The sequence below is a fragment of the Pseudophryne corroboree genome, chromosome 6 (assembly GCF_028390025.1).
Source record: "Pseudophryne corroboree isolate aPseCor3 chromosome 6, aPseCor3.hap2, whole genome shotgun sequence".
Taxonomy (NCBI): domain Eukaryota; kingdom Metazoa; phylum Chordata; class Amphibia; order Anura; family Myobatrachidae; genus Pseudophryne; species Pseudophryne corroboree.
In genome coordinates, this window is record NC_086449.1 from 197,763,578 (window position 1) to 197,791,095 (window position 27,518).

Below are 27,518 nucleotides of genomic sequence, written 5' to 3' on the forward strand. Positions count from 1 at the left end.
CACAAAAGACTATCCTTAAGCATAGTACTAATTTAAGTACAATAAAATGTCCATGAGTCAACCACTTTTCCAATTTTCCTTAAACCAAACAACATACTTTTAAATTTATCAGTTTGCCATTTATCTATTTTATTTACTTTTTCATCCCAAAGCCAAGATCCTGCCTCATAGAGACTTATCTGCATCCGCTGCCCTCAGGGCCGGTGCAAGGTCTCTCTGCACCCTAGGCAAAGTTTCAGCCTAGTGCTCCCTAATCTGCAACCCGCCCTCACCACCTCCCGGAGGTATCATTATACATAGAGAAAAGGGGTGACACTCAAGGATTTTTTAAATGAAAAGATATATTGTAATATGTATAAATGTTATAAATAATTAGGTGGAATGTTAGGAATTGAATAGGACACTGGGGCCAGTTTCACTTTTATGCTGAGTGATATACATCTAGTGGGGATATTTAATTGTATGTGTATACATATATATATATATATATATGCACCTACATATATTTTTATGTTCCCGTGTTTTCTCTAATGTGCTGTGCAAACCCCCCACACCCCCACCCGTACCTTCAAATTACTTGATGATACACATGTCGGCACGGAGGAAGCGCTGAAGCATTATGCAGTGCAGCCTGGTAGCGACAGCTGTACCTGATTAGACCTGCAGCCACTGTCAGTGCAGTATAAAAGGAGGATGTCTCATACAGAGACATCCTTCAATTTATTGCTTGATGAAGTCAGTGGCGCCCTCCAAGGGCCGGCGCCCCTAGGCAGCCGCCTAAAGCTGCCTAATGGAAGAGCCGGCCCTGACTGCCCTCTTTATTTCTGTAAAACTACATTTGTATTCTTAAATATGTAATTCCTTCTTGTGCTTCTCCTAATGTTTGCTTGTACCTATATTCCCTGTTGTGTCTATCTTGTCTTTCCTTTCAGCTGACTATACTGCACTCTGTCTTCCTTACCCCCCTCCATTATACCCTGCTATGTAGGACTCACCTCCTCCTACCTGTCTTCCTGCATGGTAACTGGAAACTTCTGCAGCTGTAGCTAGAATGTTACAGGAAGAAGCATTGTGATGTCACAGGATAGGTGTGATGTCACAGTAACCAGCAGCAAAGCTACTAAGTTACAGCTTTCTTACATATACATTTTATACATCAATTATAACTGGATTTACATGAATTTCAAGTTTTGAATAAAATGAAACTAGTGTAGAAAATGAACTATACGGCAATGCTGTACAGAGTGCCTCAATATATAGGTAAAGGGAAAACAGAAGTGAAAGGGATTTCTAGACTAAACCACTACTAATATTTTATAAGGAAATAAAGCTCTTTATCTAGCAGGCTGAATTAATCATTTTTGACCATAGGATCAAACCACTCGCCCTCTGTTGGGAGAATGAGAAAAAGTCCAGCACTCCACTCTTCCAATTACTATACTTGCCCTGGTGCCCTCCGAGATGTCCAAGCATCAGTAATTACACAATATGGAAGAGCGCTACTCATGTTCACACGCAGAATAGATGACTGAAAGGCGGCCTCTGTCCTTTATGTAGCCCACCAGAGATAGAAGGGTATATGGGGAGAAGCAGACGGCTGATTATTTGATCCTGCTCCAGTTATCAGGGCCGGCGACAGGGGGCTGTCAAAGGGGACACCTGTACCGGGCCCCAAGGATCAGAAGGGCCACAAGGATACAACACTTATTGCCCGGCAGGGATGTGAGCCGTCTTGTCCAAATAGGGCAGCGAGCTGTAGGCTGTGTGGGCGCAGCCTCAGAGTGACAGGAGCCTCTCACACATACTAACTGTGCAGCACAAGTGTGCGCCCGCTCTTCCGGGTCCAGCTCTGTTACAGGACATGGCAGTAGCTCCCCTGGCCAGGATTCATGTGATCTATATATATGACCTGAGGGGGCCCGAGAGAGATCAATGTTCCGGGCCCCAAGATTTCTGTTGCCGGCCCTGCTTGAATTCACAGGTTCTCTAGCTGATTAAAACCAGGTGAGATGCAGACTTGAAGTCAGCCAGCCATAGAACCTGTGTAATTCATAAGTGTTGCAGTTTAAAGGGATAGTATGGTAACCTTATATGCGCCACAATTTCCAGTGTAGGAAACACAGTTTAGTTAATCGATAAGATCTGGAATATAAATTAAGTGTGTTGTTCTGCAGTCAGTGAACATATACTGATCAGGCCAGGAGAATACAGGAGTTGATTACCTTGTGTTACAATTATGAGTTTTGTGTATTGTTCTAGGTGCCAGTGGGATGGACAGACGTCAGAACACATACATAATGGAAAATGGCTTCAAAGGTAGGACCATGTCAGAGCCATCCAGAGCGCAGCGCATATAATCAGCCTGCTATGTAAATATGAGCAGTAGAAGCAATGAATGTGTTGCCTGGCTGATTGCTTAAGCAGTGTGTAACAGTTTTTACTTGAATTCAGAATGTAAATCCGTGCAACGTTTTCAGTGGAAATGTTATTAGTCAGTATAATGCACGTGACTTCCTATTATTACCTCACCTCAATTGTGTTTCCTACATAATCTCATTGCAACCGCTCTCTCTAATCCTCCTGTTATTCTATGTAACAATCTAATATTTCTTAATGTTCTATGTAACTCCTTCCAGTGTCATTTCCTGATAAGCCGCTTATTGCTACCCTGTCTTTAATTATTTTGTCCATGTATTGTGTTTATATAGTTTTTTCTCTCTAGAAACTTATAAACAACTCTTACTACGTACCGATACTTTTTTTTTTTTTTTTTTAGATTTTAATGGTGTATAACCATAGGTGTGATATTCTGATGCTTAGATTTTGGCAGAGTATTCTTCTTCTTCTTCTTATTATTATTATTATTATTATTATTATTAGGGACAAGCATTAATATCAACATAATTAACAGTACCCAGGGCTGGAAAGAGATATTGGTGACAGATATTGAACAGTTTAGTACCTATCATGATAATTCCTGTTTACCACCATTACTTTTAATTTAATCCAGTGGTTCCCAAATGCGGTCCTCAAGGCACTCCAACAGTCCAGGTTTTAAGGATATCCAAATTTAGGCATTAGTGACTTAAGGCCTAATTCAGACCTGATCGCAGCAGCAAATTTGTTAGCTAATGGGCAAAACCGTGTGCACTGTAGGGGGACTGAAATCTAAATTGCAGTGTAAAAATAAAGCAGCCAATATTTACCCTGCACAGAAACAAAATTACCCACCCAAATCTGACTCTCTCTGCACATGTTATATATCTGCCCCTCCTGCAGTGCACATGGGCCCTCATTCCGAGTTGTTCGCTCGCTAGCTGCTTTTAGCAGCATTGCACACGTTAGGCCGCCGCCCCCTGGGAGTGTATCTTAGCTTAGCAGAATAGCGAACGAAAAATTAGCAAAACTGCGACTAAATAATTCTTAGCAGTTTCCGAGTAGCTCCAGACCTACTCACAGATTGCGATCACCTCAGTCCGTTTAGTTCCTGGTTTGACGTCACAAACACGCCCTGCGTTCGGCCAGCCACTCCCCCGTTTCTCCAGACACTCCCGCGTTTTTCCCTGACACGCCTGCGTTTTTTTGCAAACGCCGGGAAAACGCTGCGTTACCACCCAGAAACGCCCCTTTCCTGTCAATCATTTACCGATCAGCAGAGCGACTGAAAAGCACCGCAGAATCCTCAGCAATTCGGCTAAGTTTTTAGTTAAATAACTAAGCGCATGCGCCCTGTGTGCCATGCGCATGCGCAGTTTGCAACAATTCGCAGCATAGCGAAAATCGGCAACGAGCAAACAACTCGGAATGACCCCCATGGTTTTGTCCATTAGCTAACAAATTTGCTGCTGCGGTCAGATCTGAATTAGGCCATTAATTAGTACCTCGGTCAGATTGATTTTAGCATGTGTGCACAAGCAGGGATATCCCTAAAACTTGAACTGTTAGGGTGCCTTGAGAACTGCATTTTGGAACCACTGTTATAATCCTTGTCCCCATTAATCAGTGTAATACACTTCTGCGATCTCTAAGTTTGGAAGTAAAGCTTGTGCATCCAAACGTGTACTACAGTGTCCTGTCAGGCACAGACAGTGAATAAAAAAAGTATGAACTGAAATATAATAATATGATGCTCTGCACTGACATGTGAGACTGTAGCATTGAGTCCACCAATGTCTGTGCGGGAGGAATGCAGCATGCTCTTGGTTGGTGGCAGCAAAGCAGTCTCAGGCGTTGTTACAGAATATCCCCAGAATATCCTGTAAATGCCCTATTGGGTTATTATAGGGGGGGCATTGTTATCCTGGAAGACACCTTTCCTGTCAGAACACTCACAGGACTTCATTAACCATTTTAAATACGGAACTCCGCAGCAACTGCGTTTCAGAGATGTCAGAAAGTCTTTTCTCAAGAGAAAGGAGTTTCTGACATCTCCAAAATGCCGCTGCTGTCTTGTATTTTAAAATGTTTAATGTTTCCTTGTGGCATGTTTATGTTCCTCTAACATTTGTACAGAGGCATGTTAATAAATATATTACACTTTCAGATTTAAAAAGAAAAAAAATCAGAAAAAGTTGAATCTTCTTTTGAGTAAGAGGGTGTAGTATACATTTCATGTTACTAGTACTTGAAGAGTTCACATGTTTAATTGGCCATTGGTCATTTAGATAAGCAAGTCACAGGCTTAGCATCATTAGGTGTTATCCCTATGTACCAATCAATTATCTGCTTTGGTTCACACTGAATCTGAGGACAATAATACTCCCATAGGGTCACGCAAGCCAGCTTTTGCAGATCCTTGCAAAAAGGCCAATAAATCTCCGTCCAACAACGGAGATCCTGGCCTCTACCTTCCCCCTAAACGGCAGTGACACGCCTCACAAATGGAGGCCGTCGCATCCCCCAATCAACTTCAGATTGTCAATTACTGACAGTTTGATGCCATGCTCCGTCCTGTGTCGCAGGACCTGTTTGCGCACACGTGCAGAACTGTTCCTGAACAAAGTACCGAACATTGGTACTTTGTTGCATTAGGTGCAGACACAATCAACTCCTAACTGTCATGTCTTTGGAAAATGACAGGTGACAGCTGGAACTGATTGTCTGGACCACCATTTATCATACGCAATGAGTTTTATCACTGCTTGATAAATGGCCCCCTATATTTTGGGTTAAAAAAATATACCAGGGACTGAAATAATTCGTAACCACACATGATATATTGTCACACGTTTGGTGGCTTCTTCAGTAATCAATTGTTTGACCCACTTGTTTTATCCCCTAAACCTATATATATATTTTTTAACTTTCCATAGAGTTCCCGTCTTGAGAACACTCGCTTCTTGGGGCGGGATGTACTAAAGGGAAAATGCGGTAAAACACCCGTTTTCGGGGTTTTACTGCATTTTCATATGTACTAACCCCCGGCTGCTGCATTTTTGCCCCTGAGGGTATTGTCATCTTTTGATGGCGATACCCTATAGAAGACTATGGGCTTCGTACCGCCGGCCGCCGCATCCCACCACCTCCGCCGCACCACCGCCCCCTCTCCCCGGCATACCTCCGTCCAGGCAGCCCTGGTCCCGGAAGCTAAACTCCTCCTACCCCTAGCAACACAGCCAGAGGTCCTTCCAGCTGCAGGGAGGAGGAGAAGGCGCCCGGGACAGCCTGCTGCCTGCTTCCCGGGCCAGGGAGGAGATGGAGAGCCCCCCGCACACCTTCTCACAGGTGTCACTGGGGGCCTCCGTCACCGCATTGCGATGTTAATCGCATATGTTAGTACTGCGGTAGGTGGCGAGGGGCGGCAATGTATTTTAATACATCCCACCCAGAGGGATAACTGCAATTATCCCTATCTCTCTCCAAGCAGATTTCTCTGACGTCCTAAGTGGATGCTGGGGACTCCGTCAGGACCATGGGGATTAGCGGCTCCGCAGGAGACAGGGCACAAAAGTAAAAGCTTTAGGATCAGGTGGTGTGCACTGGCTCCTCCCCCTATGACCCTCCTCCAAGCCTCAGTTAGATTTTTGTGCCCGGCCGAGAAGGGTGCAATCTAGGTGGCTCTCCTAAAGAGCTGCTTAGAGTAAAAGTTTGTTAGGTTTTTTATTTTCAGTGAGTCCTGCTGGCAACAGGCTCACTGCTACGAGGGACTTAGGGGAGAGAAGTGAACTCACCTGCATGCAGGATGGATTGGCTTCTTAGGCTACTGGACACCATTAGCTCCAGAGGGAGTCGGAACACAGGTCTCACCCTGGGGTTCGTCCCGGAGCCGCGCCGCCGACCCCCTTGCAGATGCCGAAAAGTGAAGAGGTCCAGAAACGGCGGCAGAAGACTCTTCAGTCTTCATAAGGTAGCGCACAGCACTGCAGCTGTGCGCCATTGTTGTCAGCACACTTCATAGCAGCGGTCACTGAGGGTGCAGGGCGCTGGGGGGGGCGCCCTGGGCAGCAATGATAGTACCTTATTCTGGCTAAAAATACATCACATATAGCCCCTGGTGGCTATATGGATGTATTTAACCCCTGCCAGGTCTCAGAAAAACGGGAGAAGAAGCCCGCCGAAAAGGGGGCGGGGCCTATTCTCCTCAGCACACAGCGCCATTTTCCCTCACAGAAATGCTGGTGGGAAGGCTCCCAGGCTCTCCCCTGCACTGCACTACAGAAACAGGGTTAAAACAGAGAGGGGGGGCACTTATTTGGCGATATGTATATATATATTAAAATGCTATAAGGGAAAAACACTTATATAAAGGTTGTCCCTGTATAATTATAGCGTTTTTGGTGTGTGCTGGCAAACTCTCCCTCTGTCTCCCCAAAGGGCTAGTGGGGTCCTGTCCTCTATCAGAGCATTCCCTGTGTGTGTGCTGTGTCGGTACGTGTGTGTCGACATGTATGAGGACGATGTTGGTGAGGAGGCGGAGCAATTGCCTGAAATGGTGATGTCACTCTCTAGGGAGTCGACACCGGAATGGATGGCTTATTTAAGGAATTACGTGATAATGTCAACACGCTGCAAGGTCGGTTGACGACATGAGACGGCCGGCAAACAAATTAGTACCTGTCCAGGCGTCTCAAACACCGTCAGGGGCTGTAAAACGCTCATTTACCTCAGTCGGTCGACACAGACACGGACACTGACTCCAGTGTCGACGGTGAAGAAACAAACGTATTTTCCTTTAGGGCCACACGTTACATGTTAAGGGCAATGAAGGAGGTGTTACATATTTCTGATACTACAAGTACCACAAGAAGGGTATTATGTGGGGTGTGAAAAAACTACCTGTAGTTTTTCCTGAATCAGATAAATTAAATGAAGTGTGTGATGATGCGTGGGTTTCCCCCGATAGAAAATTATTGGCGGTATACCCTTTCCCGCCAGAAGTTAGGGCGCGTTGGGAAACACCCTTTAGGGTGGATAAGGCGCTCACACGCTTATCAAAACAAGTGGCGGTACCGTCTCCAGATAGGGCCGCCCTCAAGGAGCCAGCTGAGAGGCTGGAAAATATCCTAAAAAGGTATATACACACATACTGGTGTTATACTGCGACCAGCGATCGCCTCAGCCTGGATGTGCAGCGCTGGGGTGGCTTGGTCGGATTCCCTGACTGAAAATATTGATACCCTTGACAGGGACAGTATTTTATTGACTATAGAGCATTTAAAGGATGCATTTCTATATATGCGAGATGCACAGAGGGATATTTGCACTCTGGCATCAAGAGTAAGTGCGATGTCCATATCTGCCAGAAGATGTTTATGGACACGACAGTGGTCAGGTGATGCAGATTCCAAACGGCACATGGAAGTATTGCCGTATAAAGGGGAGGAGTTATTTGGGGTCGGTCCATCGGACCTGGTGGCCTCGGCAACAGCTGGAAAATCCACCTTTTTTACCCCAAGTCACATCTCAGCAGAAAAAGACACCGTCTTTTCAGCCTCAGTCCTTTCGTCCCCATAAGGGCAAGCGGGCAAAAGGCCAGTCATATCTGCCCAGGGATAGAGGAAAGGGAAGAAGACTGCAGCAGGCAGCCCATTCCCAGGAACAGAAGCCCTCCACCGCTTCTGCCAAGTCCTCAGCATGACGCTGGGGCCGTACAAGCGGACTCAAGTGCGGTGGGGGGTCGTCTCAAGAGTTTCAGCGCGTAGTGGGCTCACTCGCAAGTGGACCCCTGGATCCTACAAGTAGTATCCCAGGGGTACAGACTGGAAATTCGAGACGTCTCCCCCTCGCAGGCTCCTGATGTCTGCTTTACCAACGTCTTCCTCCGACAGGGAGGCAGTATTGGAAATAATTCACAAGCTGTATTCCCAGCAGGTGATAATCAAAGTACCCCTCCTACAACAAGGAAAGGGGTATTATTCCACACTATATTGTGGTACTGAAGCCAGACGGCTCGGTGAGACCTATTCTAAATGGGAAATCTTTGAACACTTACATACAAAGGTTCAAATCAAGATGGAGTCACTCAGAGCAGTGATAGCGAACCAGGAAGAAGGGGACTATATGGTGTCCCTGGACATCAAGGATGCTTACCTCCATGTCCCAAATTGCCCTTCTCACCAAGGGTACCTCAGGTTCGTGGTACGGAACTGTCACTATCAGTTTCAGACGCTGCCGTTTGGATTGTCCACGGCACCCCGGGTCTTTACCAAAGTAATGGCCGAAATGATGATTCTTCTTCAAAGAAAAGGCGTCTTAATTATCCCTTACTTGGACGATCTCCTGATAAGGGCAAGGTCCAGAGAACAGTTGGAAGTCGGAGTAGCACTATCTCAAGTAGTTCTACGACAGCACGGGTGGATTCTAAATATCCAAAATCGCAGCCGTTTCCGACGACACGTCTGCTGTTCCTAGGGATGGTTCTGGACACAGTCCAGAAAAAGGTGTTTCTCCCGGAGGAGAAAGCCAGGGAGTTATCCGAGCTAGTCAGGAACCTCCTAAAACCAGGAAAAGTGTCAGTGCATCATTGCACAAGAGTCCTGGGAAAAATGGTGGCTTATTACGAAGCGATTCCATTCGGCAGATTCCACGCAAGAACTTTTCAGTGGGATCTGCTGGACAAATGGTCCGGATCGCATTTTCAGATGCATCAGCGGATAACCCTATCTCCAAGGACAAGGGTGTCTCTCCTGTGGTGGTTACAGAGTGCTCATCTTCTAGAGGGCCGCAGATTCGGCATTCAGGATTGGATGCTGGTGACCACGGAGGCCAGCCTGAGAGGCTGGGGAGCAGTCACACAGGGAAAAAATTTCCAGGGAGTGTGATCACGTCTGGAGATTTTTCTCCACATAAATATACTGGAGCTAAGGGCAATTTACAATGCTCTAAGCTTAGCAAGACCTCTGCTTCAAGGTCAGCCGGTATTGATCCAGTGGGACAACATCACGGCAGTCGCCCACGTAAACAGACAGGGCGGCACAAGAAGCAGGAGGGCAATGGCAGAAACTGCAAGGATTTTTCGCTGGGCGGAAAATCATGTGATAGCACTGTCAGCAGTGTTCATTCCGGGAGTGGACAACTGGGAAGCAGACTTCCTCAGCAGGCACAACCTCCACCCGGGAGAGTGGGGACTTCATCGGGAAGTCTTCCACATGATTGTGAACCGTTGGAAAAGACCAAAGGTGGACATGATGGCGTCCCGCCTGAACAAAAAACTGGACAAGTATTGCGCCAGGTCAAAAGACCCTCAGGCAATAGCTGTGGACGTTCTGGTAACACTGTGGGTGTACCAGTCGGTGTATGTCTTCCCTCCTCTGCTTCTCATACCCAAGGTATTGAGAATTATAAGACGTAGAGGAGTAAGAACTATACTCGTGGCTCCGGATTGGCCAAGAAGGACTTGGTACCCGGAACTTCAAGAGATGCTCACAGAGGACTCATGGCCTCTGCCGCTAAGAAGGGACTTGCTTCAGCAAGTACCATGTCTGTTCCAAGACTTACCGCGGCTGCGTTTGACGGCATGGCGGTTGAACGCCGGATCCTAAGGGAAAAAGGCATTCCGGAAGAGGTCATTCCTACCCTGGTCAAAGCCAGGAAGGAGGTGACCGCACAACATTATCACCACATGTGGCGAAAATATGTTGCGTGGTGTGAGGCCAGGAAGGCCCCATGAAGAAATTTCAACTCGGTCGTTTCCTGCATTTCCTGCAAACAGGAGTGTCTATGGGCCTCAAAGTGGGGTCCATTAAGGTTCAAATTTCGGCCCTGTCGATTTTCTTCCAGAAAGAATTGGCTTCAGTTCCTGAAGTCCAGAAGTTTGTCAAGGGAGTACTGCATATACAACCCCCTTTTTGTGCCTCCAGTGGCACTGTGGGATCTCAACGTAGTTCTGGGATTCCTAAAATCACATTGGTTTAAACCGCTCAAATCTGTGGATTTGAAATATCTCACAGGGAAAGTGACCATGCTGTTGGCCCTGGCCTCGGCCAGGCGAGTGTCAGAATTGGCGGCATTTGTCTCAAAAAAGCCCATATCTGATTGTCCATTCGGACAGGGCAGAGCTGCGGACTCATCCCCAGTTTCTCCCTAAGGTGGTGTCAGTGTTTCACCTGAACCAGCTTATTGTGGTACCTGCGGCTACTAGGGACTTGGAGGACTCCAAGTTGCTAGATGTTGTCAGGGCCCTGAAAATATAGTTTCCAGGACGGCTGGAGTCAGGAAAACTGACTTGCTGTTATCCTGTATGCACCCAACAAACTGGGTGCTCTTGCTTCTAAGCAGACGATTGCTAGTTGGATGTGTAGTACAATTCAGCTTGCACATTCTGTGGCAGGCCTGCCACAGCCAAAATATGTAAATGCCCATTCCACAAGGAAGGTGGGCTCATCTTGGGCGGCTGCCCGAGGGGTCTCGGCTTTACAACTTTGCCGAGCTGATACTTGGTCAGGGGCACACCCTGACTGAGGAGGACCTGGAGTTCTCTCATTCGGTGCTGCAGAGTCATCCGCACTCTCCCGCCCGTTTGGGAGCTTTGGTATAATCCCCATGGTCCTGACGGAGTCCCCAGCATCCACTTAGGACGTCAGAGAAAATAAGAATTTACTTACCGATAATTCTATTTCTCGTAGTCCGTAGTGGATGCTGGGCGCCCATCCCAAGTGCGGATTGTCTGCAATACTTGTACATAGTTATTGTTACAAAAATCGGGTTATTATTGTTGTGAGCCATCTTTTCAGAGGCTCCGCTGTTATCATGCTGTTAACTGGGTTCAGATCACAGGTTGTACAGTGTGATTGGTGTGGCTGGTATGAGTCTTACCCGGGATTCAAAATCCTTCCTTATTGTGTACGCTCGTCCGGGCACAGTATCCTAACTGAGGCTTGGAGGAGGGTCATAGGGGGAGGAGCCAGTGCACACCACCTGATCCTAAAGCTTTTACTTTTGTGCCCTGTCTCCTGCGGAGCCGCTAATCCCCATGGTCCTGACGGAGTCCCCAGCATCCACTACGGACTACGAGAAATAGAATTATCGGTAAGTAAATTCTTATTTTATTCAAGCTTGGAGAGAGATAAAGTACCATCCTAACTGACATGTTGTAGGCCGTAGGGCACATGTACTAAGCCTTGGAGTGATACAGTGGAGAGAAATAACCTACCAACCAATAAGCTCCTAGCTGTCATTTTTCAAACACAGCCTGTAACATGGCAGTTAGGAGCTGATTGGCTAGCACTTTATCTCTCTCCAGACTTTGATAAATCTGCCCCTAAATTTGAAAACAATATTTTGCTAAGAGCCTTCCGTCACTAGTCCTCCTGCTGTGTGGGAACCCTGCCCCATCCACTTTGTAACGTGCAATCAGTGGCTTCCTGCAGCCTCTATTGCCATTGTGACACTGCCCCTGTCACAGTCAGCCCTGCCCTCACTAACACAGTTACAGGAATGCACAGCTCATCTATCTCCTGCCGCTGTCACTATTACAATGATCTGATTGGCCACAGGCTGTTCATTCCACGCCCACCTCACAGCTGGGGACATTATGGGCAAGCAAGAGCTGAAGATTGAATATATAAAGGTGCTAAGATACAGTACTAGTCCAGTACAACTAAAAAATAGCAGCGCCTAAGGGAAAGGAAAGGGTTAATTCACGTTCACATGGATGCATGACACTCCCCGATAACATTCAGGTCCACGGACTAACATGTGCTTGGTTACTGGCACTGTGTTGCTAGGATGCTATATATAGATACATTAACTGTACTTTATAGCTTGACCCTAGAGGGTTTATACATCTAGAATATCCATAATACACTTAGCTTGTCACCAAAGTCCTTCAACACTGGCAAGTGAAGTACTAATAAATGTCCAGGGCCTGACAATGGTGCAGTGACTTACGGTAAGTAAAGTCCAGTAACTGTAAAACTTAATATTGTCAGTGGGGGAAATTAGGAAAGGAGTAGCTGCAACAGCCTGCTCTATGCCAGAACAGCCATTTATCCAATCACATTTTTCTAGTATGGTTACAAATGAAAGCAAACATCTGATTCGTTACTGGGGGTCACAGAGGATCTTCATAAATACTCCTCAATATGTAAATGGAAGTGGATCATGCATCTAGTGTGGATTATAGGGACAGTAGATGCTGCTTACCAGATATGTAACAACACAGGGCTGTGATCTCCAGTCTGACATCTGATTTCTGATTATCTCCTGCAGAGTGTTATTTTACAGTAGGTACTCCCGGATTGTACTAACGTGATGTGTGTGTGTGTGTGTGTGTGTGTGTGTGTGTGTGTGTGTGTGTGTGTGTGTGTGTGTGTGTGTGTGTGTGTGTGTGTGTGTGTGTGTGTGTGTGTGTGTGTGTGTGTGTGTGTGTGTGTGTGTCTCTCTGCAGGAATATGTATTTTGCTCATGTATGAATGTGAGACAGTGCCCATGTTAATGTGAGTAACTGGATGTGTGCCAGTAGTTTGGCAGGGACACAACTGGGCAGTCACGCTGCTGTGTTGGGAAGAGATAGAACGTCTCTGTTTCCCCTGCCTGTGTGTGCCACTCTTTGTTTGCTAACATCCTCGCCTACAAACAATGTTTTCCTGCTCATCCCTCATCCTGTGCATGCTGTCTTATGCACCCGCTTGCTCGCTGCCTCTCATTGTGTCTGCTCTGAAACCCTCACACAAAGGGGGAGATTTATCAAGCCTTCCAATGAGGATAAATTGCGGTGTTGCCAGTGCAACCAAACAGATTCTAGCTATCATTTTTCTAGTTCCTTTTATAAAATGATAGCTAACGTCTGATAGGCTACACCTCCACTTGTCCTCTTTAGAGGGTTTAATAAATAAGTCTCCCCCAAAGTCACCACCAGATTTTCTTAAATAGGGCAAGGTTGTCGGCAAGCCCAGAGTTTACGTCAAGACAGAGCTGTCGGCAAGCCCAGTAAGTCAGTTTCCATTTTCTACATAACTATCCAGACCCTACAGAATAACCACTGGTCTGTTGTCATACTCACTGTATAGGAGGCTTTTTCCGCAATATACAGACCACGTCCTGCACATGACACAGTTGTCTCCAGGGGTAACGAACAGAACCTGAAAAAACATTCTTTTTAGTAAAAAAAATCTTTCAGACTCCTTTGTAGTTTGTAAATCTAGTTTGTGTCACTTCCACCGTATGTATTAGTAGTCAGGTGCAGTGGCCCATGTACTCATGTCTCCAACTATACAGACCTGCTTGGACACATAGCCAGCTCAATTGTTGCTATTTGGATTCACATACACTAATTTTTTTGTCTTGGAGGGTTTATTTTCTATATTTTTGCATAGTTGGCTTCCCTAGGCCCAGACAGACAAGTAAGGGCTGGTCCTCTCTTTATGATGACACTAGGCCGCAGCAGCAGAAGACGGTCCCACTTAGAGCCACTTCTACTAGTACTGCAAGAGGAGAAATAATGCGTTACCAGCATTAGGGGGCGCTAAAATGTGTTTTGGATACAATGAACACTACAAATACATTTTTGTCACATGCGATGCACAGGATGTTGCTGCTGCACAGGGTCATGCTATGTCTAGCTTTGCCCCTGAACTTGTCTACAACAAAACCCAGCCCTCCCCTAACACCCTCTACATTTGTTGCCCCTGACTTACCAGCTCCTGAGATATAGATATCATTTTTTTTTTTAAATCTCCAGGGCTTTCCTCCTCCTGCCTTTTTTCCTGCTGCCTATTAAGCTCCAGTCTTTCCCCCAAGATTTTTTGACTTGTGTTTGTTGCTTTTTGCAGATTGTATGAAAGAGTCAGGGTGCAGTTCCAGCACCTGCTCACTGAGCAGCAGTGAGAACCCTTATGCCACCATTACAGACCCCCCCGCGCAGCACTCCAAACACTCAGAGAACAGCTACGTGGAAATGACATCACCTGTCCATACAGATGCCCCATACTCAGATATGCCACCCTCATCCAAAGCTAACAAAAATGTGTATGACGTGGGTAAGTGCCAGTCTTCATGCCAGCTGCAAACATGCATGACACACTATCACTACCAGAGTCAGCTTGACACCGGCACATCACTTTATGCATGCCCTCCTGATTACCTTTGCTTCCTGCATCAACCCCAGTGACCAGGCTCTCTTTATCCTTTACTCAGATTGTTTAACGTGCTTCCTTGTCCAACTCCAACAGGAGGCAGCCATTGTGTGACCTGAAACAAGATTTGTGAGTTATAGTTCATTGATGTTCCTAGTAGACTGATAGCTCCACTCTTGATCCAGCCAACAAGATGGCTGCCTGCACAGTGTGGAGACAAAGGGTATACTTTAAAGACATTCTCACATGCTTTCATTAGCCTGTAGGTAATCTCTGGCCCAACCTGAGTTGGACAAGCAGGCAGCAGTAGTATCTGCTATGCTGACATGTCCGCCTGCCCACCTCTCAGTTACTTGTATCTTCCCTTTTTATTGCTGTTCCTTCCTCAACAAACTTTGTCCAGTGTTTTCTATCCAGAAAGCAGCAGCTTCATTGATCTGTTTATTGAGTAGCTACATGTTCTTTCTTCTGTGTCCTCGTCCTGACACCAACCTCCTTCTTTCCCTCTCTTCTGCCACACATTATCTCTACATCTGCCCACAAAGCACTATTACTGCATACATTTCATGTCTCTGCTGTCTCTGTGTCTCATGTATCAGAGTGCTGTTACAGTCACTATGTAAGGAGTGTGGTATATAGGGGGTCATTACAAATTGATCGCACGCTGCCGATTTTCGCTGCAGTGCGATCAGGTCTCTACTGCGCACGTGTGTCGTACGGGTACAATGCGGATCGTTGCTGAGCTATGGATTTAACGAAGAATCCATACGCACAGCCGATCGCAAGAAGATTGACAGAAAGAGACAGAAGATGTCAAGAAAGATGTCAACTGACCGTTTTCTGGGAGTGGTAGGGAAAACGCAGGCATGTCCGGGCGTTTGGAGGGCGGGTGTGTGACGCCAATTCTGGCACCAAAAAGACTGAAGTGATCGCAAGGGCTGAGTACGTTCAGACCTACTCTCAAACTGCACAAAATGTTTTTGCAGAGCTCAGCTGCACAGGCGTTCGCACACTTGCAAAGAGAAAATACACTCCCCCGTGGTGGGCGACTATGCGTTTGCACAGCTGCTAAAAACGGCTAGCGTGCGATCAACTCGGAATGACCCCCATAGTTGTAAATAAACTTTTTGTTGCGGAGCTAACAATTTAGGGTGCTGAGGGGGAATGTAGCAAACCTTCTAAAGAGTAGAGAAGTTGCCCATACCAACCAGCTACTATCTAGCATTTATCTGGTACATTTTATAAAATTATAATTGGTTGTTATGGGCAACGTCTCCCCTTGTACACTTCAACACTCTTTGCAAGGTCTGATACATTTCCCCCTAAATCTTATATTATAGGTTACCTTATATGAATGTTCAGACCCCAGATTATATCAGCAGACTGTAAAATCCAGCACAATCTAGAGATCATGAAAGAGATGCAATCTTACCTAATATATAGAAAAAAAACCCTCCTCCAGCGCACCATAATGACCAGTGAATAGGACATACATCCGATAACAGCAATGCAGACATCTCTGGGCCTGATTCAGAGATGGGCACTATTGCACAGGTGCTGCGACTTTGTATGCATCAGCTGTGCAATAATACCCTAATGCCGCAGGAGGTGTCTGGTGTAAATAGACGCTTCCTGCTGGCTTCTCTGATCTGCTTCTGCACCTGGAGACAGGGCCGTCTTAACAGCAGTGTATGCCCCTGGGCAAGGCAATGCACTGGGTCCCCTACCCATCCTGCAGCGGTAGGGGTGTTATCAGTGGCAGCTTTGATGTCCTGCAGGCGATAGGGGGTGTTCTAGCTTCCACTCGGCATGTAGGACCTGGAGCAGTAATTTCAGCTAATCACTCCTTTACTGCACAGATGGTGGGAGATGGGGCAGGAGGGAGAACACTAAACTGTAAAAGGAAGCATTGGGCTGAATGAAGGGGCCCTGGTACATGACTTCCAGGGTGGTAGTGGGTGTTTAATACACAGGGGAGGGGTGGAGTGATCTTAATATTCATAATTTTCCAGTGGAAGGGCAGCTTGCTTGACTACAGATATCTCCAGGGGATAAAAAAAAACTAGAGAGTCCCACCTTTCAGGAGGTACTGGGGACTTGGAGATTAGAGTTCAGGAGCCAGAGCAATCCTTCGACAAATATATAAAACTGCATACCAGGCGTGTGGAGCTGGTGCAGGGACGAGCTGCTGGAAGTCAGATATCAATGGTCTGGGCATAGTAGAGACAAGCTGCCAGTGTCCTCTGAAATGGCATAGTCCCAGTTTTTGGAGTATACCCTCAAAAAAAGTCAGTAAAAAAAAAATTCAGACAGAGCCCAAGATATCTGGCTGGGAAGAGCAATTAACAAGCTTGGATGAGGACCACTGCTTTTAAGTCTAAAATCTCCGGTTCCCATGGGCCGCTTTTCAAAAATCTGGTACCTCTGGAAAAAGGGGACCCTCAGCTATCAGCCTATAGCCCTTATATTCCTGGGGCCCTTGGGCAACTGCCCATTAAGCCCATACAAAAAGATGGCCCTGCCTGGAGATGCACCATTGGATCATCTGCTTAAACATTGGCCATCTGAATAACCTTCGGGTTACTCGGGAGGGCCGGTGTTTTCACGCTGCCAGTGCCAGTGAAGCTGTGTCCAAGGCACAGCCACTGGCCTCGGTAAGCCTAGAAAATGAGGCCAACTCATCCCTGTTTTCTAAAATGCTGACTGTTGCCGTCCCACAAGGCGGCAACATGTCAAAATACAGACCCTGCACATGTGCAGATCGCCCAACATTGTAGGTTTACGTAAACCATTGGGTTTGCATACATCTCTGAATTAGGCCCTAAGTTACATACATTTGCAAACATATGGTAAGCCACCAGCCACGGTAAGGCATCTCTGCTCTGGTGGTCCTACACTAACTGATAATAGCACCTACTTTGGATCATACATTTATGTATTTCTAAATTGAGAGCTAACTTACCTGCAGGCATCCTCCAATATGGTACTACAAGAATCAGCATGCTGTACCCTCCCAACTACTGGTGGCTTACCATATATTTGCAAATATATATAACAGATCTCTGCATTTCTTTTATTATGTATGACATATATCTCTCTTGCTGGTTCGTTATGGTGTGCTGGGGGAATTAGTTTTTTCTAGTCTAGATTAAACCCTCCCTTACATGCACCTGTCATGGACCAATACATTTATTGAGCAACTACCAGTATTAAGTAATATTTAGCCAACTTGCATATGATGCTGTTCCTTTATTCTGTGTTTTTGTGTGGTTGGCAATGCCTCTTTTCATCTACTGTATACCTTTATATCTAAGGAGTCAGTCAGGCACTGAGTGAATATATATATATCTGCTTTGAACAAAGGCCCAGTGTGACTCTCATCCCATCAGCCGGCCACAGTGTTTCTGAACTTCAAGAATCTGCACAGATAGGGACTCTTGACAGTTATGTTCTAGCTTTATGTTCTTGTCTATTCGAGCAAATCCTAATAGCATCACTTGCTGGTATACTTAAGGGAGGTCAGTGAGACGCCACAAAGAACAGTGTGACCTTTCTTGTAAATATTCTGCAGGCCTCTGAAATGTTTGATTAACATAGCATGAAACAAGTATTAGCCTTTGATTAGCTTCAATGGGAAAATGTATAATATAAAATGTGCATTCATTTTTATTTTGATCTGTGCTTAATAGAAAGCGTCTTCTACTTTATTTTGTGAACACTCACATACTGCAGCTCTTAAAACATTATATAAAGTGCTGAGGTATGCATCCATTAACTCTAACTCTAGCGTTTTACTGATCTAGAGACTGGAAATTAAAAGAATATATGCAATGATCAACCTCCATATAAAATTACTTTATTGCAAAGATATAACTGTATCACATATATAATAATTTCCACTTTAACACCAAAATATCTAGAAATATATACTAAGTGTATGTTTTCAAAATAATCTGAATCTACAAATTCATTGGTGTATAAATCTTTTACCAATGTAAAAGCCAATGACCAAATAAATAAGGTCTCCTATAAAATCACATAAAGTTACAATCTACTTTATCAATGTTGATTCATGCATCTGTGAGTCAGGATTAATGCTCTGTAAATATTTAATAAAATGTCCTGTTCATAGGCACACAGTATTATTATTATCCTTTATTTATATGGTGCCACAAGGGTTCTGCAGCGCCCAGAGGAAGGTAATCTCTGTCTTTCAAATTGACCAATGTTAAAACTACCAAAACTAGGGGCAAACATTGTCCCCATGGCTGTACCAAGTGTCTGCGAATAAAAACACTTTATCATGTACAAAGTACTTATGTGCCCACAAAACAAAAAAAAAATGAAATCCAAGAAAAACTCTAGGGGCTGGATGTAATGATGTGCGAGTTCGGCGGCTGTGCGGGATGCCGGCCGAACGCTGACTTTTTTTTTTTAAAGGGGCAACTACTTACAAGTCATGGTTTTACCTTGTGATTGCCCCTTTAAAAAAAGTCAGTGTTCAGCTGGCATCCCGCACAGCCGCCGAACTCGGGCAGCATTACATCCCGCCTTTGATGTAAAAACTCCCAATTAAAACTATTGCAGGATCAAAAAGAGTTAACTAGGAAATTACAAACAACATTGATACTGGATCAAAAAAGTTCACTAGGGAAGCAACTGCTTCCACTTTGGATTGATTTAATTGGATGAAACATCTACAAATCTGACATGAATCTTAAAGATTTTGGGGTCTGTAGAGATAGATAAAGTGGACAGAGATAACGTACCTGCCAACCAGCTCCTAGCTGCGATGTTACAGGGCTGTGGGGTCTATGTACTAAGCCTTAGAGAGAGATAAAGTAGACTGAGATAAAGTACCAGCCAACCAGCTCCTGTCATGTTTCAAACACAGCCTGTAACGTGGCAGTTCGGAGCTGATTGGCCGGCACTTTATCTCTCTCCAAGGCTTAGTAAATAGACATGTTTATTTCTCCTGAGGAAACGGTCAGCAGGCAGAGAAACGTGTCATGCTGCTTTATGACACTCATGAGCATACCTGGATTGCGTAAATGACACTTTCTGTTCTGTCGTATTGATTCTCATCTTGATCCAGACTTATCACTGCCATAAGAGAGACATTATCTCGCTGTATAACTTTGATGTGACCAGTGAGAGGCACTGCCTGTGAAGAAGGCTGCTGTGATCTGTCATGGGACAGAGCAGTGAGAGAACATATAATATTGCTCAGTTTACAATGTTCACATTATCTTGGTCCACTTACATTAATGAGAATTGCCAGTGTGAGTAGATGATACAAACTAACACTCCTTATTTTGGCTTTAGATTTTAATACAGGTGACTATGAGGTCTATGTACTAAGCTTTGGAGAGAGATAAAGTGGACAGAGATAAAGTACCAGCCAATCAGCTCCTAACTGCCGTGTTACAGGCTGGGTTTAAAAAAAAAAAATGACAGGAGCTGGTTGATTGGTACTTTATTTCAGTCTACTTTATCTCTCACCAAGGCTTAGTACATAGGGGGATATTTAAAAAACATAATTATCTAAAAAGAATCTGGAGAATGTGATATTTCTGTTTTCTGGATATGGATAGAGATAAATATTTGGTGAGTGTTGATCAGAGATGTGCGGAAAAGGTAGGCGGGGGAGACACTGACTTACCTGTCATAGACTTTTTACTCCAGAGTTTTGACTCTAAAAATTATTAGAATAATACAAAGAAGATATTTATAATAAGTGCTTTATATTTTTAATATACTTTATAGCTATGGCATATACGTCAGTATGACAGGAAAGGCTCTGCCTCACCCCACCGCACATCACTGCTATAAGCTAATTGGTTGCATTGTGCAACTTTTCCACTGGTCCATTTCTCCATTCTTTTCACTTCTTGATACATCGTACCTATAGAACCTACTGGCCAACAAAATAGCTGTATATATATATATCTACTACTCCAATGTGACAGAGCGCTGGAGGCTTAAATACCAAATGTGGGGCAGATGTACTATGTTGCTGGTATTGATATGTCTTTTAAAGCAGACTCGAGGCAGTATTAATGTGAACCCCTTACCATCAACAGTGAGGTCAGCCATTTTTTAAACTCTGATCCAGTATTCATTCTGTAAACTGGATGAGAACTAACTAGCTGGTTAGGTTTGCTGGGCGGAAAATTTTACCCCTGTGCACACCCTTAGGAGTTGAAAAATTCCTGCTTAGTGGGTGGCTGCAAATAACTGTCGCAGTTTCCAGACCACCCAGCAGGTCACATGTTCCAGGTCACCCAGCAGGTGCACAGGGAGAGTTCACCAGCTGTCACATTTTCCAGAGCACAATGGTGATGCATTGTAAATGGCAGGCAGACTTTTGACCACATAACTCTGAAAACAAAGCAACAATTACGCAAATATTTTTCTGCAGATCTACAGTCCAAGGGCGTAATTCAGTAAGGATCGCTATTGAGGCTGGAATAGCAATTGGCGCAAAACTGCTACTGCTAAAAATCGCATGTGAAGAGCCACCCAGAAAGGAAAAAGACGCCCACCACTGCATTCACACATTTGCGTATGCAGTTGCATAACTGCGATGCATACTCAGAAATCGATCACGATCGACCGTTGCAGTTGACCTACGAAAAAGGCCATGACACGCCTGCGTTTTCCCAACCACTCCCCACAAACGCCATGTTTCCTCTCATGTCAATAACTTTGCGGTCGCTTTTCACTGGGTCTGTGATTCTCACATTTGCAAATGATAGTGAATTAGGCCCCAAGACCTTTAATTTGGTATTTGATTTGATGTTCCCTGACCAGACAGCGGCATCATAGAAATATGTCTGGGGGCGTGGTTTGGCCAGCAAGCTGAAAGGAAGGGTTATATGGCAGCTCCTGCTAGCCCTTCACGAATTTAGCATTTAGAATAACCAAAACGGGTCTTTCATCGACCCCATAGCACCTAGTAGCTCTACCCTAATCCACCTGATCGAGGGGTAACGACTGCGGAGCCGGGGGACCCTTTTAAGGGTCTCTGCGGGTTGCGGCCTACCCCTCCCTGTGAAGCCGGGGACTAAAGTGGAGATCCCCCCCCGGACCCGTTCCGACACTCGGCCGAGTGAAATACCCCTGCTCAGAAGCCCGGAGACGGAGCCTGCACGTGCCCACATCAAGAGGCAGCGACAAGAGGAGGAGGAGACCGCGGGCCGTGAAGTCGTGGGCCCCTCGGACCTTCACTCGTGAAGCGCGGCGGCACTGACGGAGGCCCTGAAAACCCGCGGACCAGACGGAGGCGACGGCTGGTAGGTTTTGACTAGCCTGCTAGTCCCTCGCCGTCCGGCGGCCCTGCGGCACCCACAACGCCTCTCCCACTCGCTCTCGCTCAGCCAGGAAGGCGCGCATCATAGGCCCGACATCCGAGGCCTCCGCTCCCCGCATCCGTGGGCCGGGGACTGCAGTTTGGAAGAGGCCCGGCCGTGAGTTCCGGGACCGGAACGAAGACACGGCGGGCCCCAAGCACGCACCCTCAAACACCTTCCCCATCCATAGGGCCCCTCTCCACCTGTGGCAGGCCTATTAACAGGCCCTATTAGCACTCACTATCTGGGAGCATTCATTTATTATTTATTATTATATTCCCCAAACAACACACAGCCCACTGAGGTGAATACACTCCTTGGAGACCCTGCAGCATTTACCTCATCATATTCCACTGTGTCTGCTGAGTTCCTTGGAGGACCCTTAATGATCTACAGTTTTGATATTATACTTATTTAGATCAAGGGGCTTAATTCCTATTTTTAAGTGGCAGTGCCCTTTGAGATCTATATCTTGAGCTGGAGCTCCCCCTAGTGGCCTACTCATATACATAGTTATACATATGTCACTCAGGTCCCTTTATAATTCCCTGATAGAATCTGCAAAGGAAGCGGGTCGCTCTCTGGGAGCCGGCAATGTGGGCGCCTCATATCTATCTCCATATTACCGAAAAAACGGGATCTGATGCCCACTATGTGCCTGTTATTCTAACAACGATCATCGATTAATGGCGTGTTAGTGCCATTCCATTGGGAGTCACCATGCTATAGGCGCTTCACAGCGTACCAAGCAATGCCAAGTCCACACTTATGATATCTTCTACAATCAAGTATTCATCTACTCACTTCTAAGCATGGTTAGATCCGGGAAAAAGAAATGTAATACCGCACAACCTAAGGAGACCGCGTCCCAACCGGGAATGAGATCGTTCCTACAACCTACACCCGCAAGGCTATCCGGAAACCTCTCTCCCTCCAGCCCGTCTTCCTGTCATTCTGCTTCCTCTGCCTCCCCGTTAAGGATGGAGCAGCCTACCTCACACACTCACAGCGATACCGCTCTTCAAGATATCCTGCAATTTATGAAAACACTCCCGACTAAGCAAGATATCCAAGATACTATGCGAAGAGAACTGGCATCAATCAAACAAGATATCTCACAGCTCTCTGATAGAGTAAACACGCTGGAAGAGCACCGAGACTCCACCGATAACTTCTTGGGGTCCTTGACAGACGTTGTCAAATCCCAGTCAGACGAGATCAGATCGCTACGGTCTCGTGTATTGGATTTGGATAACAGAGGTAGGAGGAATAATATCCGGGTGAGAGGTATTCCAGAAGAGATCCCCCAGACAGGTATAGTGGATGCCCTGACGACAATCTTCAATACAATTCTGGGCAAAGATCCAGCTGCCGCTATAACATTTGATAGAGCCCACCGCGCTCTAAAACCGAGGGGGCTTTCTACCGATCAACCCCGAGACGTCATATGTCGACTGCATTATTTTTCCCAGAAGGAAGAAATCATGAATAAAGCACGTCATATTGATGACTTGGAATACAAAGGCGACCCTATTTCCATCTTTCAAGATCTGTCCTGGCACACCCTGCAACAAAGGAAGATTCTTCGCCCCCTGACGGACGAACTCCGCAAGCGACAGCTGAAATACAGATGGGGCTTTCCTTTCAGCTTACAGGTATCTTCTTCAGGCAAGATACACTCTCTCCATACCATATCTGACCTCCCCACTTTCTGCTCCGGTCTCGGTCTCCCGCCTTTAAAGGTCCCGGACTGGGACTTCACTCTCCCGGATCTACACCCACCACAGCCTTCGAAAGGGGGAGAGCCATGGCAAGTGGTCGGCAGCTCTCAAAAGAAATCTTCAAAATCACTTCCTGCACGCCAGGATTCCCCCCCTACTTGAAGAAATGGATTCCCATTACTCTGCTGATTGAATTCTGCTATTTTCTTGGGGAGGACTGAATAACCTGACTGTGATGTACCGGGTGAGACACGTTACACGTGGCCTAATGCCAATTCAACCTCGTTTTACTGTGTCCCCCCTTTCTCCCCCCCGGTCTCATTTTCAGTCCTAGAATTCAGAGACGGGACTTTATCAGAAGTTAGTTACTTGTTCCCACCGATTAATATCATTGGTTATTATAACCTTTACCAAGTTAGTATTGTACTATTACGATGTTTATGCTAAAAATAGTGCCTGTAGGGGTGACTCCCTTACCCCGACCCCGCATACGGCCTTCGTGCCCCATGGGGATGCTGGTTAATATACCTACCTGCTTCTCCATTGCGGATGTTACTATGTTTACGATGTTCCTATTCTTTGCATCCTGCTCTTTTTTTCACTCTTTTTCTCCTCATTGTTTTTTCTTTTTCGTTGGTGACCTGTCCGAGTGCTACACTTCTTTGTGTTATGATACAATGTGATGTCTCTCCCAGGTGTACTTAAATTCACCTCGATCAATGCAAAGGGACTTAACACCCCCGAGAAAAGATCCCATTTACTTCGGACACTAAGATCTGACAGAGTGGATGTAGCTCTGATTCAGGAGACACATTTTAAGATCTCTGCTCGAGGCCCTTCCTTAGTAAATCAAAGATATCCCCTTGCTTTTTATTCCAATAACCCTGAAAGTAAATCTAAAGGAGTCGCTATAATTTTTTCCAAAGCCCTCCAAGTGTCTAACGTCTCGGTCCACAAACTTGTCCCAGGGAGGTTATTAGTGGTCCAATGCAATATATTTTCCCAGACATACACCCTCATATCCCTTTACGCTCCTAATCAAGGTCAAATACCCTTTTTTCGATCCTTTCTTCCCCGACTTGAGGCCCTTGTGGTGGGTATAGTGGTTTTGGGAGGCGACCTAAACTGGTCCATGGACCCCTCCATCGACACTTCTCCACCAGCCCCTAAATTCTCTGAACACAAACATAGACAGGTTAGGAAGATTTTCCACGAATTTCAATTGGCCGACTTCTGGCGGGTCACACATCCCACTGACAGAGATTTCTCTTTTTTCTCACATCCACATCAGGTTTACTCACGCCTTGACTATATGTTCTTAAGCCATAGACACCTCCCCCTAATCGTAGATGCCTCTATTGGCTCCATCACGTGGTCGGACCATGCCCCAGTATCCTTGTCCCTATCGGCCCCCTCTCGAACCCCCGGTCCTTGGACCTGGCGCCTCAATGAATCGCTCTTATATGATACATATTGCAAATCAGAATTGGATAAGGCACTGTCCGACTACTTTGATATAAACGATACAGGAGAGGTGTCTGACATTACGATCTGGGAGGCCCACAAATGTGTTATACGGGGTAAATTGATCCAATTAGGCTCATTTGTGAAGAAAAACAGTCAGGCCTTGATCACTACATTATTACATAAAATTCATGCCTTAGAATCCCGTCACAAATCTTCCCTGACCCCATCAGATTTAATGGAGCTGTCTGCGGCCCGAGCACAACTCCGAACAACCCTTAATAACAAAACCCAAGCCTCCTTGCGTAGATGTAATAGTAAATACTATAAGTGGGGGAATAAACCAGGCAGGCTCTTAGCCCAGGCACTTAGATCCCAGAGATTGGCCTCCTTCATCCCTTCAATGAAAAATAACACGGGATCCACATGCTTTAAATCACCGGAGATAGCAGCATGCTTTAAAAATTACTATAATACTCTATATAACCTAGGTGATCCTTCCCAGGCCCATGACCCCCCTTTCCAATATGTTAAGAGCCAGGAAATATCTAGCCGATGTGGCATTTCCTCAACTATCAAGGTCTGCTCGGAAATCTTTAGAAGCACCTTTCACCTTAACCGAGGTGGAACATGTTATCTCTTCCGCTCCCCTACGTAAAAGTCCGGGCCCAGACGGCTTCACAGCCACCTATTATAAGATATTTAAAGAAGTTCTTGCTCCTAAAATACTGCGGGCTTTTAACTCCATATCCGCCGAAACCCACTTCTCCAGACAATCACTTGAGGCCCATATCACGGTGATCCCTAAGCAAGGAAAGGACCCCTCAGTATGCTCCAGCTACAGGCCAATTTCCCTGCTTAATCTAGATCTCAAATTCTTCGCGAAGTTAATGGCTCTTAGACTAAATGAATTTCTCCCGTCGCTCGTCCATAACGACCAAGTGGGCTTCATCCCCGGTCGTGAAGCTAAAGATAACACGACTAAACTTCTCAATCTCATCCATCTGGCCTCTAGCAGTAAGACATCCACTATACTGTTGTCTACAGATGCCGAAAAGGCCTTCGACAGGATAAATTGGGACTTCATGAGAGCGGTGCTGGAGCATATTGGGTTGGGCCCACGAGCCCTCCATAGAATACTGTCTTTGTATACACAACCATCAGCTAAAGTACGGGTTAACGGGACCCTCTCTGATTACTTTCCTATCAGTAATGGAACGAGACAGGGCTGCCCCTTATCCCCCTTGATGTTCGTCCTCTGTATTGAAGCTCTAGCCAGGGCGATTAGAGCAAATGACAAGATCAAGGGACTACAAGTAGGGGATATAGATTATAAACTTGCTTTATTTGCAGATGATCTGCTGACGACGGTCACAGACCCCGCACTCTCGCTCCCCAACCTGATGAGCGAGTTGGACACCTTCAGCTCACTATCAGGCTTTAAAATCAACTCAGCCAAATCCTATGCCCTTCATATCTCAACCCCCCAGTCGGTCTTAACCGGCCTGAAAGCCACATTTCCCTTTCAGTGGAGGGACTCCCACATCACATACCTGGGAGTTCAGCTATCTAGTGACCCCTCACGCCTATTGTCCTTGAACTTCCATCCTATTCTCCGGGCCATTAGAAATGACTATTGCAGATGGCAGTACAATAATCTCTCTTGGCTAGGTAGAATCAACGTAGTAAAGATGAACACGTTACCCAAACTGCTCTATCTCCTTCAGACCTTACCAATTCAGATCCCCGACTCCTGGTTCCGGACTGTGAGATCTTTGATCCAGCAATTTATTTGGCGTCGTAAGAGACCTAGAATCAAAGGATCAATCCTGACTCGACCACCCCAAAGGGGTGGATTCCTGTTACCAGATATTAAACTCTACTACCAAGCAATCCTCTTGAACAGAGTCTTAGATTGGACCAGGAGCCGGGAGATTAAACAATGGGTGGTCTTAGAAGGTTTATGCTTACAACTGTTCCCAGAAATCTTCCCTTGGCTCCCGGCCTTGCCCAAACTACTACACCCTCACCCGACTATTTCTCCTACACTTTCTTTTTGGAAGGGGACACGACGCAGATCGTGCATCTCTTCTGTCTTTGGCCCCCTCACCTCCTTTCTGAGCAATCCGACCTTCCCACCTGGCCTCTCACTGGGGTACTATCAAAACTGGGCGTTAGAGGGACTCTTTAGAGTGGGGCAGTTAGTCCAACCATCTGGGGTTAAACAGTTCTCGGAGATACGAGAGAAATGGGAGATTCCACAGACAGACTTCTGGAAATTTCTGCAGGTCCGACACTTCCTACACACAGATAATGTATACCGTGAGGCATCAAGGGAGCTGACCGCGTTTGAAAAAATGTGCGTGGCCCCTATGAATCCCATACACACTGTCTCCACCCTGTACAAACTCCTACATGCGTCTGACTCCCTGACACCTCCCCATTTTACTAAAAAATGGGAGAGGGAT

General features: G+C 45.9%; 1 protein-coding gene and 1 long non-coding RNA gene across 9 annotated transcripts in view; one reads left to right on the forward strand and one right to left on the reverse strand.

Annotated features, from left to right (window-relative positions):
* Positions 1–12,849, reverse strand: part of LOC134931833 (uncharacterized) — a 215,047-nt gene extending 202,198 nt beyond the window's left edge. The window contains exon 1 of one of the 2 annotated variants that reach the window (XR_010179181.1): positions 12,583–12,849. This is a non-coding gene — a long non-coding RNA (uncharacterized LOC134931833). The remainder of the gene's footprint in view (positions 1–12,582) is intronic. The other variant, XR_010179180.1, reaches the window with a different exon arrangement.
* Positions 1–27,518, forward strand: part of MEGF11 (multiple EGF like domains 11) — a 664,806-nt gene that overhangs the window by 623,443 nt on the left and 13,845 nt on the right. For 5 of the 7 annotated variants that reach the window (XM_063925579.1, XM_063925580.1, XM_063925578.1 and 2 more), the window contains 3 exons: positions 2,260–2,316; positions 13,312–13,368; positions 14,211–14,417. In XM_063925579.1, the coding sequence (XP_063781649.1) occupies positions 2,260–2,316; positions 13,312–13,368; positions 14,211–14,417 (321 nt within the window). The remainder of the gene's footprint in view (positions 1–2,259; positions 2,317–13,311; positions 13,369–14,210; positions 14,418–27,518) is intronic. The other 2 variants (XM_063925581.1, XM_063925583.1) reach the window with 2 other exon arrangements.